This window comes from Lethenteron reissneri, chromosome 10 (assembly GCF_015708825.2).
Source record: "Lethenteron reissneri isolate LAM-NWPU_2019-01 chromosome 10, ASM1570882v1, whole genome shotgun sequence".
In the NCBI taxonomy this organism is placed as follows: domain Eukaryota; kingdom Metazoa; phylum Chordata; class Hyperoartia; order Petromyzontiformes; family Petromyzontidae; genus Lethenteron; species Lethenteron reissneri.
In genome coordinates, this window is record NC_083788.1 from 6112309 (window position 1) to 6132024 (window position 19716).

Below are 19716 nucleotides of genomic sequence, written 5' to 3' on the forward strand. Positions count from 1 at the left end.
TTTGACAAAAAAATTTTTAGTTGCATGCTTAGTGGCCCGCAAACATTCTTTGAGGGTCGATAGTTGCCGCACGGGTCCCGAAACGTTGGAAACTACAACTCTAGACAACGGAAGATGAGATGGAGCAGTCTCCAAGGGGCCTGTTGGTTGATTGGGGGGGGGGGGTGTCTCGTAAAGGGTACCTGGGCCCTGGGGCCCTGCCCGTTGGCGACGTTGCCTCTGCGTGGGCCCAGCAGCTGCTTGAGCTGCAGGAGCAGCTCTCGGGCCCCGAGTTCCCGGCTGGAGTGGTCCCCCCCCTCCTCCTCCTCCTCCCCCTCGTTGTCGTCGTCGTCGCCGCTGTCGTCACCGCCGCCGTCGCGGCCCCGTCCCTCCGGACCTCGCTGCTGCCGCCTCTCCGCCCACGCCACCCCGTCCCCACTATTGTCCGAGTGCGTGCGTCTCCGCGTCGTGTCCGTGTCTCTCCGCGTTGTGTCCGAGTGTCTCCTCGCCGAGTCCGAGTGTCTCCGCGTCGCGTCCGAGTCTGTTTCACTTTGGTCCCAAGAATCCCAAACGCCGTTCTCCTGCTGCTGCCGCTGCTGCTGCTGCTGCTTCTCCTGGTGCTGCTCACCGGCCCAGAATCGAGGAGTTGAACCCGGTGTGGGTGGGTGGGAGGGTGTGTGGGTGAGGTACAGGGTTTGGGGTTGGGGGGGGGGCAGGGTGTAGGGTCAGGGTTACGGGTTAGGGGACAGCAGTGCAGGGTATGGGTTCAAGGGCCAGGGAAGGGGGTCAAGGGTCAGGAGTCCACATTTGTGGTTAGGGGTCAAGGGTTTATGTTTTGGGGGTTAATGGGATGAAGGTCACGGATGCGAGGTTTAGGGCCAGAGGGTCCGGAATTTGGGGTCAGGTTTAAGGTTCGTGATTATGAGTCCAGAATTTAAGGTTAAGGTTGGGGTTACATTTTGGGGGGTTATTGGTACAAAGTTGAGACATGGGGTTTAAAGATCAGGGTCAAGGGTTAATGGTCATGAGTGGGGGATTCAGGGTCAAAATTGGCATCCGGGTTTGGGGTTCAGGCCGGAATGTGGGTGGGGGAAGCGGGGAGGGGGAGGGGGCAGAGGGGAGGGGTGCAAGGGTCGGGGGAGAGGGAGGGCGGGAGGCAGAAAAACAAACCAAAGGAAATAAAACAAAAATGGGCAAAAATCAACGGCAATTTAAAAAGAACAAAAATGAAAGCTACAAGACAAAGAAAAGGGTGAAAATGAAAACTAATTTGAAGATGGTGGAGTAGGAGAGGGAAGAGAAGAGAACAAGGATGAGGATGAGGAGGATGATGGGCTGGAACATCTGTGGGTCAGGTCGGGGTCAGGAGGGGCAGGAGGGGCAGGAGGGGCAGGAGGGGGGGGGGACATAAGGAAGCCCCAAGTTATGTCGGACATGCAGATGGGAGGCTGACGTGAGTGAGCACGCCACTCGCTCACTCGCTCGCTCGCTCCCGAGACACCCAGGTGAGGAGTCACGGTGAGGGTGGCGAGTGAGTCACTGTAAGGAGCCATGGATTTGGGTTAGAGGTCTGGCGGGAGGTCTGGTGACGACCTAGATTAGAGGTCTTAGTGGTTTGTTTGGCGAGTGGCCAGGTGAGACATCTGGTGAGTGGTCTGTGATAACCTGGATTAGAGGTCTTAGTGGTTTGTTTGGCGAGTGGCCAGGTGAGACATCTGGTGAGTGGTCTGTGATAACCCGGATTAGGAGAATTATTGATTTGTTTGGCGAGTGGCCAGGTGAACGGTCAGATGAGAGTTTGAGTGAGGACCCAAGTGAAGAAAGGCCTGGCGATGACCCAGATAAGGGGTCTCATGATTTGTCTGGCGAGTGGCCAGGTGAGACATCTGGTGAGTGGTCTGTGATAACCCGACTTAGGAGAATTATTGATTTGTCTTGTCAGTGGCCAGGTGAGCGGTCTGGTGACAAGGTCAAGTAAGGACCCAAGCGATGGGTTTGGCGAGTTAAAATTCTGCTGAGGAGCGGCAGTCCAGGTGAATGGACAAGATGAGCAGTCAGGGTGAGTACCCATCTGGAGTGCGGGGAGGATTGAGGGGAAGAGTGAGATGATGGGTCAAGTCTCAAGTCAGGTGCAAAGTGAGGTGAGGCATCAGCCCGAGTGAGTGAGCAGTGAGGTGAGGAGTGGAGTGGGGAGGAGAGGGGTGAGTGGCTGAGATGTCATCGGTGCTTAAGTCAAAAAGTCAAAGTGGTTTCCCACTCAAGTGAGCGTGGGGCAGCGTTCATCTCCCATTAATAACCCTGGAAATTCCACGTTCCTATGGCGGGGACAAATAATTCAACGGGACAACCACTGTTGACTTTCAAAAAAGTGGAACTCATTGTATCGACCACTGTGAGCGTCCATGTACGCGCTCCGGGGAGACGCACACGTATCTAAATGCACACAAACACCCATGGAAACTTACACAAAATCAAAGATCCCCCGTATAGCCTTTAACAGCCTGTCAGGGTTAGTGCTGTTAAAGGGTTGCACCTCTTAAGGCCAAAAGAGCACGAGAGGGGGTGGGTGGCCAGAATCACGATTCCAGGCAGCCTTTGTTTCCCTAGTGACAATGTTTACACATCGCAGCAGATACTCATATGGAGGCCAAATGTCCATAGAAAATGATAATGATCCGGGTCTCGTTGACATACTCGTCAATGGTTATCACCTTGGGTGGGAATCGAACTCGGATCACTGGATTCGTAGCGCAGCGTGCTAACCACGACACTACCTCTCCCCACACCTACACAAGACAAGATCCACCGTATAGCCTTAACAGATTGTTGGGGCAAGTGCTCTTAGTGTGTCCATATGAAGGCCGCCACAGCACACGAGGGGGTGGGTGTGGCCAGCACCACCACACTCGGCCAACTTTATCTCCCTCGTGACGATATTTACACACCGCATTAGGCACTCATTTGAGGCCGAGTCGACCTAGGGGAGGCCCAGGACCGCGAGTGGGAATCGAACTCGAGTCGCCGGGTTCGCAGCGCAGCACGCCAACCCACTACGGTACCTCTCCCCACACACACGGCCACACACGGCCACGTGGACACATGCACAGGCCACGCGGCACTCCCCGCACCTGGTTGATGGCGGAGGGCGGCGTCTGATCGTCGTCCCTCCACATGGAGGAGGAGGAGGCGCCGTCGCCCCCCCCTCCGGCCGCCCCTCCCAGCGCCGTCGCGAACGTGCGCAGCTCCCTGCGGAAGTCGCGCATCACGGCGCTCAGCAGCTGCGCCTCCCGGCACGGCCCGGGCCCCGCTCCGGCCACGACTCCGACGGCTCCCGGCGCCGCCAGCCGCTCGGCCTCCCCGATGACGCGGTCCACCGTGCGCGCCAGCCGCTCCGCCTCGCGCCGCATCCCGGCCACGCGCGCGTACGCCGCCAGCACGTCGAGCCCAGCGCCGGGGGACAGGCGGCAGCACGTGACCTCCGAGCCCGCCGCCGCCTCCCCGTCCCCTCCTCCTCCTCCGCCGGCGGCGGCCGTCGTCGCCGTCGCGGCAGCCTCGCCGTCGCCGCCGCCGCCGCAGCCGCCGGGCCCGGCGCCGCCCGTCGACGCCGGGGGCTTCTCTCCTCCGGCCGTGGTGGCGTCGCTCTCCCCTCCGATGGGGCCTTCGCGAGCGCGGCGCGGGGGGCGGCCTTCGTCGCCGTCCATCTCCGCGATCGTGGCGTCCCGCGACTGCCCGCCCGGCACCACGGCCGTCGCCGCCGCGGCCGCCGCCGCCGCCTCCTCCTCTTCGCGCCGCTGCAGGCTGGTGGCCAGCAGCCGGTTCTCCTGCTGGAGGCGCAGCACGGCGCCGCTCAGCTCGCTCAGCTGCTGGCGTGCGGCGCGCAGCTCCTCCCGCACGGCCGGGTCCCCCTGCGGCCGCCGGTCTTCGCCCGCCGCCGGTGCCGTCCCCCGGCCCTGCTGCTGCTGCTGCTGCTGCCGATCGTCGGGGTCGGAGGTCACCGTTCGCGGGGCGGGCGGCGCCGCGTCGGTCACGGCCATCTCGTCCTGGGAGGCCCCGGCGGCGCCGTCTCGCTCGCCGGGCGGACCGGCAAGGCTGCCGCCGCCGCAGCCAACACCGGTGCGCGCGTCCTCCAGCTCGGCCTTGAGGCCCCGGTTCTCGATTTCCAGCTCCACGATCTTCCGGCCCAGGATGTTGGCCTCCTCCTCCAGCAGCTTGAGGCGCAGCTTGAGCTCGGCCTGGCGCGAGCTGGGCGGTCCGCCGGCCTCGCCGAGCGCCGGCTGGCCGTCGAGTTCGCCGTAGAGCGCGCGGTAGCGCTGCAGCTCCCCCTCGGAGCGGTCGCGCTCCTTCCCCACGCGCGCCAACTTGCGCCGCATCAGCACCGCCTCCTCCTTGGCGAACTGCAGCTGGCACCGCAGGTCGGCGCTGTCCTCCTGCGTGCGTGCGTGCGTGAGGGAGCGGTTGGAGGTTGGAAGAGGGGATTTGATGGGGGGGGGGGGCAGAGGGCAGGATCGGTGAGCGGTGGCATGGTGTGTGGGGAGGGAGGGGGTGAAGATACACTCCAGGCATGCATTGAAATGTATGTCTCAAGGGTAAAAGGTCATCAACAATGAGCAATCGATTGCAGGGCTGCACCTTTGACGTTTTACTAACAGCTGGGCTGGCGAATGTCGATAGATTTGGGCAGGTTCAAAATCACCATTGCCATATCTCAGTCTATGAAGGCCTACCCAAGGCTTTGCCATCTCACTAAGTACTGCGATGCGACAGTCCACCTACTACCACCTGCACCACGAGCTGGTTTCACCGCTGCATCTCCTTGGTGGAGGGCCTCTCGTTTCTTCTAGCACGAGAGGATGACCACCACCGCTGTGGAGATGGAGCGACGAATTCAGCTCACGTGCAGCAGCGAGGTGGTCGACGTGCATATCCCCGTGTCTTTGTGTCTCCGTGAGCTCTCGTGGCGTCTCCACAAACATGCGTCTCTGTTGCCGCGTGCATCCATCTCGGATTGTCGCCAGAAATATTCACGCATCTCCACTTGTCTCCATGATGTCTTCCTATGTAATCTCGTCTCCGTGTCTTGCTACGAGCTTATACGTTTCTCTGCACATCTGCCAGTGCCTCCACACGTGCCTGCATGTCAGCATACATCTCTATGCGTCTCCCTGTCTCTGTTTCATCTGTATGTGTCCGTGTGTATCCGCGTGCCTTTGAGTGTCTCTCTCTGTGTGCGTCCCTGTGCATACCTGTGCTGGGGACTTCTTGTCTGCTTTCTGCGGCTCCCGGCTCCGTCTTCGCAGGGAATTCTGGAGGACAAAAATAAATCGACGACAGATTTCCTCCACATTTCCCACGGACATCTTATGCCGTCTCACCGCCACAACTGCGCACACAGGCCCTCACATTCCCCGTGCTGTTTGGGCCTTCACGTTTGTTGGTTTTGTGAAGGCCCAAGCAGGTTGGCAGGAGGTCCACGGGGGGGGTATATAAACACTTCTGCCTCACAGCAACAAGGGCCTGGCTTCGATTCATGACTCGGGTCACCTCCGGCCTGTGTGGCTTTCCCTTCTGGTTCTCCAATTTCCTCCCCATATCTAAAATTAACCCGAAATTCATCTGCTATTGGCCAAATGTCTACAGTGCTGAAAAACGACCTGCAAATTGCACAATTTGGGGGTCACACACAGCGGCAACATCGGGCCCCACAAAAATAAACTTGGAAGAACCCTCCTGCAAAAAGGGTCTTGAGGGGAGGCAGACACGTGGGCGAAGCTATGAAACAGGATGGTGGGGGTAGGGTGGGGGTAGGGTGGGGGTAGGGTGGGGGGGCTAACAGGGAACACACAGGCTGTGACGGTGCCGTCATCTCTGTTGTCAAACTTGGCACCGTCGTTGCTGGGAACGGCCCCTCTCGGCCGTTACCCCCCACACGGTCACATGTGCGGCCACTCAGCCAAGAACAAAGACAAAGATACCCCGTAAAGCTTTGAGCAGACCGTTGGGGCAAGTGCTGGTAGCGGGCCCCGATTAATACCGACCGGTCGACAAGGCGCACGAGGAGGTAAGATTGCCAATACCATTGCCCAGCCACCTTTCTCTCCCTCCGCCAATGCCGATGTTTGCACACTGCGCTAGGTACACATTTAAGGCCGAGTCAATCTCGAGGAGCCCCAGAACCGCTTGCGATATTTTTTCGCGGATGTTGGCCATGAGCAGGAATGAATTTGGGTCGCCGGGTTCATGGCACAGCGGGCTAAGCATTGTGCCACCGCTCCCCACACATGCTATCGAGACAACACACACACACAGAAATCTTAAATGCCAGCCAGCCACACACACATACACTATCCTCAACCTCAATGCCACAAACACAGGCACAAAGGGTGGGTGGCGATGTTTACACATCGCACCAGTAACTAGTTTGAGACCGAGTCGACCGACCGAGGGGAGGCCCAGGACCAGTCCAGATAGAATCGTCGCTGGCGTCGTTGGCTGTGAGCGAGGATCAAACTCGGGTCGTCGGGTTTGTAGCTTAATGCGCCAACCGCTACCCATTGATTCACACATGCACACACACACACTCGTACACAATCACACACACACACATTTACACAAGGTCACACACATGCACGCGTTGGTCTACACACACACACGAACGCACACGTTCATGCATATCGCACATTCACACGCCAAAGACAGAGATCCCCCATAAAGCCTTCACCGACTTTAGAGGGCAAGTGCTGTTGGCGCGCACCTATGAAGGTCGGCACGGCACACGAGGGCTTGGGTTGCAAAGACCACGCCTGGCCGCCTTCGTCTCCCTGATAGCGATGTTTACACATCGCACCGGGTACTCATTTCAGGCCGAGTCAACCTTGGAGAGGCCCAGAACCGGTTCAGAAAATCGTCACTGGGTGTTGGCCATAGCACAGCGTAGCTCTACCCGCTGTTCCACTGCTCATACGCCACCGCTAACCTTTCCGCTATAGACACACACTACCCCATGCTTGCATACTATGGACACACAGCCACACACAGCCACACACACAAACCCTTAACCCTGCCAGCCACACACGCCCTAACCGCTCTTTGAGCACTGTATTTGGTCAGTAGGGATGCATGAAGGAGTGTGGACGATTACTTGTGTGCACAAGTGTACGAGTGTGCTTAGGGTTTGTACAATCAGTGTGTGTGTGTGATGGGGGGCGGGGGCGAGTGGTGGTGCAGTGGTTAGCACGCTGTGCTACGAATCCCGGCGAGCCCAGTTTAATTCGATTCCCACCGATCAGGGCCAACATCGGGGAACGAAAATATGAACCCGGTCCTGGGCCTCCCCTACATTTACTCAGCCTGAAATGAGTCACTGGTGCGTAAAGATCAGCACTGGTGGTGGGGAGACAAAGTGGGCCCAGGCCGTAGTGTTGGGTCAGCCACTCCCCCATCGTGTGCCCTGTTCACAAATATCACTTGCCCCAAACACTGTCAAAGACTATACAATGCATCTTTGTCTTTGTGTGTGTATACGGGAGAGGATGAATGAGTGAGTGTGGAAATATATGAGCACGTGTTATATGAGCGTTAGTGCATTCTGTACGCGCTGTGTGAATATGAGTGAGTGTGAGTTGTCTGTGTATGAACGTGTATGTGCATATGTATGGGGAGCGGTGGTGCAGTGGTTAGCGCGCTGCGCTACGAACCCGGCGACCCGAGCTCGATTGCCGCTCACGGCCAACACCACCGGTGACGATTATTTGAACCGGTCCTGGGCATCCCCTAGGTCGACTCGGCCTCAAATGAGTACCTGGTGCGGTGTGTAAACATCGCCACTGGGGAGACAAAGGCGGCCGGGCGTGGTGCTGGCCACCCACCCCCTCGTGTGTATGATATGAGCATGGGTAATATTGAATGTGAGTGCAATCTGCACTGGCTGCGTGAGTGCTGAACGAGTGTCATCGAGTCGTGCGTGTGTGCGGAGTGTGAATGAGTGTACTGCACAGTCTGTTCAGGCTGTACGGGGTGGGGGGGGGGGGATCTTTGTCTTCATGTACTGCAGACACGAGCACGTGTCTACGACTGTTCGGGCTGTGCGAGTGTGAGTGAGTGTACTGCACAGTCTGTTCAGGCTGTACGGGGGGGGGGTCTTTGTCTTCATGTACTGCAGACACGAGCACGTGTCTACGACTGTTCGGGCTGTGCGAGTGTGAATGAGTGTACTGCACAGTCTGTTCAGGCTGTACGGGGGGGGTCTTTGTCTTCATGTACTGCAGACACGAGCACGTGTCTACGACTGTTCGGGCTGTGCGAGTGTGAGTGAGTGTACTGCACAGTCTGTTCAGGCTGTACGGGGTGGGGGGTCTTTGTCTTCATTTCATGTACTGCAGACACGAGCACGTGTCTACGACTGTTCGGGCTGTGCGAGTGTGAGTGAGTGTACTGCACAGTCTGTTCAGGCTGTACGGGGTGGGGGGGTCTTTGTCTTCATGTACTGCAGCCACGAGCACGTGTCTACGACTGTTCGGGCTGTGCGAGTGTGAGTGAGCGGGTGTCATTGTCCGGCAAATCTGCTTTGCAGCAGCTGGCTCCATCCCCATTCGCAGACGCCGCCTGAAAACCCCCACAACAGACGCAGACTCCCATGGCGTCACGTTACAGTCATCCACACACACACACGCAGTGACACACACACACACACGTGTAGTCACACACATACACACACACACACGTACACACACGCAGTGACACACACACACAGTGACACACACACACGCAGTGAAACACACACGTGCAGTTATACACACACGTGCAGTTATACACGCACACGCAGTGACACACACACACACGTGCAGTCACACATGCACACGCAGTGACACACACACGTGCAGTTAAACACACACACGCAGTGACACACACACACGCAGTGACACACACGTACACACGCAGTCACACTCACGCAGTCAGACACACACACACGCAGTCACACACACATACAGGCAGTCAGTCACGCACACATACAGGCAGTCAGTCACACACACACATACAGGCAGTCAGTCACACACACACATACAGGCAGTCAGTCGCACACACATACAGGCAGTCAGTCAAACATAGGGACACGCGGTAAAGACGCACAACGGAATCACGCACAGCAGCAAACTGTCGAACTCAATTGAACAAAGGCACGCACACACACATTTGCGCATTCATATACAGAGTCACATGGACATTAATGCACACATATCTGCGCAGTCGTTCACAGACTCACATGTTCATATACACACATTCATATACACACATGCACTCATTCATATACACATGCACACATTCATACACACACTCGCACACATTCATATACACACACATTCATATACACACATGCACACATTCATATACATACATGCACACATTCATATACACACATGCACACATTCATATACACACACACATTCATATACACACACATTCATATACACACACACACATTTGCGCATTCATATACAGAGTCACATGGACATTAAGGCACACATATCTGCGCAGTCGTTCACAGGCTCACATGTTCATATACACACGTTCATATACACACACGCACACATTCATATACACACATGCACACATTCATATACACACATGCACACATTCATACACACATGCACACATTCATACACAAACATGCACACATTCATACACAAACATGCACACATTCATATACACACATGCACATATTCATATACACACATGCACACATGCATATACACACACTCTAACACATTCATACACACACATGCACACATTCATATACACACACACATGCGCACATTCATGCAGAGTGACGCGTTTCATACACAAAGGGTCACGCACACAAAGACAAAGGTCACCCGTGTAGCGTTCCACATCGCGCTAACCACCATCCCACCAGTGCACCCCGCACACAAAGGCCCCCCTCTCCACCCCCATTCATCCCCCCCCCCAGCCAGCCCGTGCAGCTCTACACAGACGTTACAGACTGGTGGTGGGGCGAGTGATGGTCGTGAGCACACGACACGTGTGCCGATATTTCAAACCCACCACCGCCACCACCGCCACCACCGCCACCACCACCGCCACCACCGCCGCCAACACCGCCACCAGCACCGCCACCACCACCACCACCGCCGCCGCCACCACCGCCACCACCGCCACCACCGCCACCACCACCACCGCCGCCACCGCCGCCACCACCGCCACCACCGCCACCACCACCGCCACCACCACCACCACGTCCGCTACTACTTTTTAGGCCGAGCCGACCGAGGTGGGAAGGTGCAGCACCGGTTCAGACGTACAGTGCGTGTACGGCTGAACGATTAATCGATTTCAAATCGAAATTTGAAACAACGCGATTGGCAAATCGGTAAAGCTGCGATTTTTTTGCGATTTGAAAAGTCCCTTTTATTTTCTTATTGGAATTGTTAAAATGTTTTATTATAATAACTTTATTTATTTAACCTAACAATTGTTCTCCATTTGATTGTTCTATTTCAATTAACACATTTAAATAAGAACATGTTGGAAGCAATTCATATCTTATAAGTTCTCAGCCGTGCATTAGAATATCTAGAGCAGTTCATATTTTGATGGTTTCATGTGGTAATGCTCCATCACACGTGTTAAATCAATTACACGGTGAATATTGAACCGAAGCTTGACTTCAAAAAACGTCATCGCGAATCAAATACGCAATGGCAATATCTGGCAGAAACATCGCAATTACCGTAGATATTTCCCCCAAAATCGTTCAGCCAGAGTGTACGCCACTCGCAACCTTCACGGACCACGAATCGAACCCAGGTGGCCCCGCGTGTGCCAGCGAAACCGCGACACCACTGCTTTTCACGGACTAACCGCATGACCACCCCTCCTCATCCTCCCAGACCCTGCATCCTGGGCAACGCATCTTTCGAATGTCTGCCCGATGAACGTAAATCAGTTACGGTTCATTTGATCGCCCCGGCCGTTGCTGGGACACGGTGGTAATTCGAGGAGCCGATAAATGCCACCGACAAGTCGGCTACACAATTCCTACAAAAGACGACGATGATCAACCCGTGTAGCCTCGGCGGACTGTTGGGGCAAGTGCTGTTATAGCGAGCAGGCTGGCACGGCACGTGTTAAAAGGTGGGTGGCCTGAACCACGCACGGACGCGTTTGTCTCCCCAGTGGCGATGTTTACACATCGCACCAGTAACTAGCTTGAGACCGAGTCGACCGACCGAGGGGAGGTCTAGGACCAGTCCAGATAGAATCGTCGCTGGCGTCGTTGGCTGTGAGCGAGGATCAAACTCGGGTCGTCGGGTTTGTAGCGCAATGCGACAACCCGCTGCACTACTGCTCCCCATTGATTCACACACGCACACACACACACTCGTACACAATCACACACACACATGCACGCGTTGGTCTACACACGCACACGCACGAACGCACACGTTCATGCATATCGCACATTCACAAGACAAAGATCCCCCGTATAGCCTTGAACAGACTTGGGGCAAGTGCTGTCAGCGAGCACCTATGAAGCCCGAAACGGCACACGAGGGGTGGGTGGCCAACACCACGCCCGACCGCCTTTGTCTCCCTAGTGCCGATATTTACACACCGCACCAGGTATTCATTTGAGGCTGAGTCGACCTCGAGGAGGCCCAGGACCAGTCCAGATATTCGTCACTGGTATTGGCCGCGAGTTGGAATCTAAGGCGGGTCGCCGGGTTTGTAGTGCAGCGTGCTAACCGCTACGCCACCACTCCCCACACAAAGATCTCCCATATAGCCTTAACAGACTGTAGGGGCAAGTGCTGTTAGCGAGCACCTATGAAGGCCGGAACGGCACACGAGGGGGTGGGTGGCCAACACCGCGGCCGGCCGCCTTTGTCTCCCTAGCGGCGATGTTTTTACACACCGCACCAGGTACTCATTTGAGGCTGAGTCGACCTAGGGGAGGCCCGGGACCGGTTCAGATAATCGTCACTGGTGTTGGCCGTGAGCGGGAATCGAACTCGGGTCGCCGGGTTCATAGCGCAGCGCGCTAACCGCTACACCACCACTCCCCACACACACACACAGGGTCACACACTCAGACAATCGCTACACATTCATACGCAGGAACACACACAAGCATACGCGCGACGAGGACTTTCATTCAGAGTTACAGACTAAATACGCACAAATTGAGGATGACGTCCAGCAAAGATCGAAAGATGCGGAATAAATAAATAAAAACCCTAGAAAACGAATAACCAGACACACCGTACAAAACACAATTATTACGATTAAACGTTAAACAGGCAGATACTTTGCTCCCGCACCCCGACCCAGACCAACCACGACAAACTAACATTGACCTTCAAAATCAGCTGTCCTGACAGTCAAAACCAAGGATTTATTCAGCAGCCCATGCGAGTCCCAACACCACTCTCGGTAGGCAATCCATTTTCCATCGTCTATGTAATGCACATGGCAGGCGATGGACGGATGGATGGATCGATTCATGAAATGCAACTCGTTTCTTCTGCTCACAATGACGCCCTCGCCCGTTGACCCAGAGTTCCAATTCCCAGACGCGGCTAACGAACGGCGAGCGGTATCCGAACCGGTCCTCTTATAAATTCACCGACCTTCACTGACCAGCCGGGTGAAGTATGGATGCCTTCGCCCACCAATGGATTGACAAAGACAAATCGTACCTCCGATTAGCACGGTTGGATACATACAAAGGGCTGAAACGCCTAAACAATTGGTCATAAAGTAGAGCACCCGTAGGTTAATGGATTTTTTTTTTAAGTCAGCGATGTGAATGTGAACATTACAAGAGGGAGAATCTTCTTGGTTCTTTCGGTAAAGTCACGTTGAAGGGAAGTAATAAAATAATAAAAATAAAACATAATAAAATAATTCTCACGACGTTTCGGCCACAACGCAAGCAGCCGTCCTCAGGTGAAGACCAGGTCTTACTTCCCTTCTACGTGACTTTACCGAAAGAACCAAGAAGATTAATCCCTGCAGTCACGAAAGCTTTAAATCGAAATTTACAAGAGGGAGAGTTTGAATGGAGGGGGGACGTGGGGCGGGGGGACGTGGGGGGGGGGGGGGGCGACGTGGGGGGGGGGGGGGCAGAGGGGGTGTGATTTGAAGGATTTGAAGGACTTGGCTGCTGGAATGCTGGGCATGACAAGGGCAGTATTGGTGAGATAAGCAGAGGAAGGGTGCGGTGGGGGGTGGGGGGGAATATGCGTAAAGTGGGGGCTGGTGGCCAGGGGGTGGGGGGCCGAGGCATGTGAGAGAGCATGCGAGATTTTAGGAACCAGCAATGCCAATCTTGCAGTTGTTCCTAGAATGAGTGGGAAGCCAACGGGGAGGGGGGCGACTTGCGGACCGGAGCGACGTGGACAAGTGCAGGAGGCAGAGAGAGAGAGAGGGAGGGAGGGATGGATCTGGCAACAGCGTTCTACATCATGGTCCGAGTGGGCGATTTGGATCGGCCACGTTGAAGACCGCCACAAGGCGTGGTTGCTGCTCAGTGACAGAGCAACGGAAACGCTCTCAAGTGCTGGTTCGGAAGGTGGCCGGGTGGCACAGTGGGTCAGAGAAACACCGGAGCCATCGAACAAAGAAAGCCGCCCCCAGCTGCATCGCGCGCTTTCAGATGCGCTTCGACGGCCGTCTGGAACGCTCTTCCTTCCGACATTAGGAAACCGCTGGAGCTATGCACTTTTAAATCTGGGATTGAAAACTAATTTGGTTTAACTGCGTTTTTGTGTGTTTGGCGTGTCCTTTCCCCGACACCTCTGATTAGCACGGTTGGCTAAGTACGGTGCGAAAGACGTTCAACATACGAGCCAGCATTTGCCGGGACCCTGAGTTTGAATCAGAGGTCGCAAATGGGTTTTGATTCCTTACCCGTACCCGGCCGCACCAGGGTCGCAAACGGGTACCCGTACCCTACCCGATCACCCGGCTACCCGTACCCGGCCGGGTATCGGGTAGGGTACGGGTACCTGATTGCGACCTCTGGAATGAAGCCATGTTGCAGACGCGGGTGGGTTGATTCTAGGAACTTGAATTGTGACAAGAGACAAGACGTTGGGAAATGAGTGACAAACGGTGACTCACAATGACTCACGGCCTACCCGTACCCGGCCGCACCAGGGTCGCAAATGGCTACCCGTACCCGTACCCGGCCGGGTACGGGTAGCCGGGTATCGGGTAGGGTACGGGTATCGGGTACCCGGTTGCGACCTCTGGTTTGAATCCGCAGTCAAACCCTCAGGTGCAGTGGAGTGGACGGTGCTCAGCCCATTCACGAGTTATTAAAAAAGAGGTCGTAAACTTTCTAGATTTGAAGCTTTCGTGATTGCAAGGATTCATATTCTTAGGTTTTTTCGGTAACTTCACGTAGGTAAAAAAAGATTTAAATTAATAAAAGTAAAATAAAAATAAAATAAAAATCACGACGTTTCGGAGGCAACACAAGCCTCCGTCTTCAGGTGGAACCGTCACAGCACGATAGCTGTATTATTTTTTATTTTACTTTTTTTAACTTAAATTTTTTTTTACCTACGTGACTTTACCGAAAAAACCTAAGAATAAGGTTGTAAACTAACACCGAGACCTATTGAATTACGCAGATGCCCACGTGCTGTACCTACAAACCCGCAGTCTCGTTACAGGGACCGAAAGACTTGCAAATAGATGCCCATAAAGTTACATAGAGACCCCAGGGGGATTCTAGGCCCCGCAGACTGTAGTAAGTTGATGGTATCAACCCAGTCACTGCACACACACACACACAAAAACCTAATGACATTCAAATTGGATTTTCCACTTTGGATAAATTCCAGCTCCGAGAGCTGAAAAAAACTCGCTTTGATTGACATGCAATGAACACCGTTGGCTGGGCATAGAAGTTGTGCCCCAAGGTGTAGACGGAGGAGAGAGAAATACAGTGACTTGCGTAACACTGGTAGGAACCTCCTGGTTACACCAGCCCACAGGGGATTATTGTGTCCGTCCGTCGTGCAGGGAGGGGCTGGGTGGGGAGGGAGGGGATGGGGAGCGGAGGGTGTGGAGGGGCTGGGTGGGGAGGGTGGGGAGGGATTGGGTGGGGAGGGTGGGGAGGGACTGGGTGGGGAGGGTGGGGAGGGACTGGGTGGGGAGGGTGGGGAGGGTGGGGAGGGATTGGGTGGGGAGTGTGGGGAGGGACTGGGTGGGGAGGGTGGGGAGGGGCTGGGTGGGAAGGGTGGGGAGGGGCTGGGTGGGGAAGGACTGGGTGGGGAGGGACTGGGTGGGGAGGGTGGGGAGGGATTGGGTGGGGAGGGTGGGGAGGGACTGGGTGGGGAGGGGCTGGGTGGGGGCTGGGAGGGGTGGGGCTGGGTGGGGTGAGGCTGGTCACCCCGTGGTGCCCTTATAAAACTCAACGTTTAACCTACTCACGCCGGCTTGTGCCCGCCCTCATAGTCGGGCATATTTGCGGAACACACCACGCCGCCGTTGACCCTGGCCATTGACCGAGCAACCCAACGTTCCTACCAGCTCCCTCCGCAGCAGCAGGACAATGTGTTATTCGGGGTTAGATTTCCGGCGCCGATCCCTGCCACAGGGTGGTACACTGCTCGCCGCGCGGAGCTCCGAACGAAATTTCCTTCGTCTCGTGACACGATGCACAACCAGAGCATTTGGAATACAATTGGGGAGGGTGGGAATGGTCGGACGGGAAAAAGAGAATTGTATTACGGAGGGCTGCATTCTCATCTAATAATCAGCCAGTGTCTGCATGAGTGACTGATGTGTGTTCAATTACAATGATTTTACAGAAGGACTAAGAGAGCTCAACTGTAGGAAAGACATAGCGATGAATACTGCAATCTGCTTCCAACTAGAAACATCCCAAAACCAACACTGCCACAATTTGGTTCCCCAAAAATGACAGTGCGCAAGTTGCGCGGGTTTCACTCTGACAGCATCCTCAACCGAACGTTGAACATCGTTGCCAGTCTCATGCTGAACATCTGAAAATCTACGATTCCCATAATTGGTAAACAAAGTAGGTTGCCTTCCATTGAGTGTGATGCTAAAGCCTGTAAGATGTGGGCAAAATCCTCTACGATTGCCAATGTATTCATATACACGACGCAGTACACATTCATACAAAAGACAAAGATGTCCCGTGTAGCCCAAGTACGATGTTGGGGCAAGTGCTCTTAGGCAAAAACTTATGAAGGCCGTCACAGCATGGCGCACGAGGTGGTGGTTGTGGCCAGAACTGTCACGCCCGGCCGTATTTGTCACCCCGATGTCGATGTTTTACACATCGCAGGAGGTACACACTCGTTTTAGTCTGAGTCGACCTAGTGGAGGGCACAGGAACCGGTCGAGAATGAAATCCGGCGTCGTCGGGTTCGTGAGGGCAGTGCTCTAACCACTGCGCCAACGCACACCACAGACTCACAAACACACACACGCACACCAATGCAAACACAGCCACATGGCAAACGCTCCCTTCTGTCACACACAGTGCACCGTACATTGATACACGTAATACATTGCTCACGATCACTCTCACTCATTCTCTCGCACTTCCATAACTGTCAAACACCAGCATCACACACACACCATCCTTTCAAACACACCCTCAAACACTCCATCGCACCGCGCACAAAGATCACTCTTGTCACACAGCTCACTGACACACACACACGACACCGACACACACAAAGAGCACTATCACAACCCACACTGACACACACACCACTGACACACGCACACACACCACACTCTGAAACATAAGTATCACCGACACCACACTTCACACTTATACCACACGATCACACATCCTACTCTGACACACACACACACACCACACTGACACACACACACACACCACACTCTACACTAACACTACACTATCACACACCCCGACACTGACACCACACTCCACACTCTGACACCACACTATCACACGCCACACTCTACACTGACACCACACTATCACACACCACACTCACACGCCACACTCTACACTGACACCACACTATCACACACCACACTATCACACACCACACTCTACACTGACACCACACCCTACACTGACACCACACCGACACCACACTGCCACAAACCACACACTTTGACACAAATAGCGGACCCTACGCTGAGACACACACGACTCTGAAGCCCTGCGAGTCGCCATAGCGGGGAGAACGTGGTGGTGGTGGTGATGATGGTGGTGATGATGGTGGTGATGGTGGTGGTGATGATGGTGGTGGTGGTGGTGATGGTGGCGGTGGTGGTGATGGTGGCGGTGGTGGTGGTGATGGTGGTGGTGGTGGTGATGGTGGTGGTGATGGTGGTGGTGGTGATGGTGGTGGTGGTGATGATGGTGGTGGTGATGGTGGTGATGATGATGGTGGTGGTGGTGATGGTGGTGGTGGTGATGGTGGTGGTGGTGGTGATGGTGGTGGTGGTGATGGTGGTGATGATGATGGTGGTGGTGATGGTGGTGATGATGATGGTGGTGGTGGTGGTGATGGTGGCGGTGGTGGTGATGGTGGCGGTGGTGGTGGTGATGGTGGTGGTGGTGGTGGTGATGGTGGTGGTGGTGATGGTGGTGGTGATGGTGGTGATGATGATGGTGGTGGTGGTGGTGATGGTGGTGGTGGTGGTGATGGTGGTGGTGGTGATGATGATGATGGTGGTGGTGATGGTGGTGATGATGATGGTGGTGGTGGTGGTCGTGATGGTGGTGGTGATGATGATGGTGGTGGTGATGGTGGTGATGATGATGGTGGTGGTGGTGATGGTGGTGGTGGTCGTGATGGTGGTGGTGATGATGATGGTGGTGGTGATGGTGGTGATGATGATGGTGATGATGATGGTGATGATGATGATGGTGGTGGTGATGGTGGTGATGGTGGTGGTGATGATGGTGGGGCACGATGGAGAGGCCTGGTTTTGATTGTTCGATTTGAAATTGTGAATTCACTCACGCCACCCGCATCTCCACTCCACACACTCGTGCGCGTAGGGAGTGTGCGAGTGTGTAGGGGGCACGTGTGTTTTTGGAAGTGTGTGCAGGGAAAGTGTGTGCAGAGTGTGTGTGTAGGGAATGTGTGTGTGTGTAGGGAATGTGTGTATGTAGGGAATGTGTGTATGTGGAGTGTGTGTGGAGCAGTGGCAGTGCTTTACACACTACACCACAAAAACGGTGATAGCTCGGTAGCATTAGTGGTGCGCGATGTTTGAATCCGTCCTGGGTACACCCACCCATTCACCAACCCCGCACGAACCTGCGTACTTAAGAATGGTAAAACCAACCTTAATCAATAATCATCGTATGGGGGGGGAGGCATTCATCCAGCAGTGGATTGACAACGGGCTGTACATCGATTACAATTCATTCATTTCGTTCTTGACGTTCTCACCGCCTGTGCCCTCTGCCAGGGGTGGAAAATCTGTTCCCGACACCCCAAGGGGCCAAATAGGATTTGTGACGAAAACCCACGGTGGGCGACCAAAACGACCACAACATCCACCACGACAACATCCACAACGACCACGTCCACAACGATCACAAAGACAACGTCCACAACGATCACAATAACGTCCACAACGACAATGATCACAACATCCACAACGACCACAACGATCACAACAACAACGACCACAACGATCACAACAACAACGTCCACAACTACAACGACAACATCCACAACGATCACAACAACAACGCCCACAACGACAATGATCACAACATCCACAACGACCACAACGACCACAACTACAACGATTACAACATCCACAACGTCCACACCGTGTGCGGCGCACCTCGCCCACTTCCTGCAAGGAGCCCCTTGGCGGTGGCAGAATCGACGGCGGCGAGCGCGAGAGAGAGAGAGAGAACCGTGCGGCCGAGATGCTCGCGAAGGGGGGGTGGGGGGGACGGACAGACGTCGCGTGGCCACCGTGCGCCACGGTGGCTAGGAGATGTCAACTACCTCTCGTCTGGTACGCAGGCGGTCGTCGGTTCGATCACGACCCTGACGCCTGCTGTATATTTTGAGTTTGCGTGTCTCTCTCTCTCATCATCGTCACAGTGGCTAGGAGATGTTAACTACCTCGCCTGGTGTACAGGAGGTCGTGGGTTTCCATCCGGACCCTGACGCCTGCTGCTGTATATTTGGAGTTTGTGTGTGTCTCTCTCTCTCATCATCATCATCACGGTGGCTAGAAGATGTTAACTACCTCTCGCCTGGTACGCAGGCGGTCGTCGGTTCGATCCAAACCCTGACGCCTGCTGTATATTTAGAGTTTGCGTGTCTCTCTCTCTCTCTCATCATCATCACGGTGGCTAGGAGATGCTAACTACCTCGCCTGGTATACAGGAGGTCGTGGGTTCGATCACGACCCTGACGCCTGCTGCTGTATATTTGGAGTTTGTGTATCTCTCTCTCTCATCATCGTCACGGTGGCTAGGAGATGTTAACTACCTCGCTGGGTACACAGGAGGTGGTGGGTTTCCATCCCGACCCTGACGCCTGCTGTATATTTGGAGTTTGCGTGTCTCTCTCATCATCATTATCACGGTGGCTAGGAGATGTTAACTACCTCGCTGGGTACACAGGAGGTCGTGGGTTTCCATCCCGACCCTGACGCCTGCTGTATATTTGGAGTTTGCGTGTCTCTCTCTCATCATCATCACGGTGGCTAGGAGAT

At 54.9% G+C, this 19716-nt stretch overlaps 1 protein-coding gene across 1 annotated transcript in view; it reads right to left on the reverse strand.

The window, feature by feature from the left end:
* LOC133340833 (uncharacterized) overlaps nucleotides 1–19716 on the reverse strand; it is a 34391-nt gene that overhangs the window by 10979 nt on the left and 3696 nt on the right. The window contains 3 exon segments of the mRNA XM_061549256.1: nucleotides 183–599; nucleotides 3108–4406; nucleotides 5223–5282. Coding sequence (XP_061405240.1) covers nucleotides 183–599; nucleotides 3108–4406; nucleotides 5223–5282 — 1776 coding nt within the window.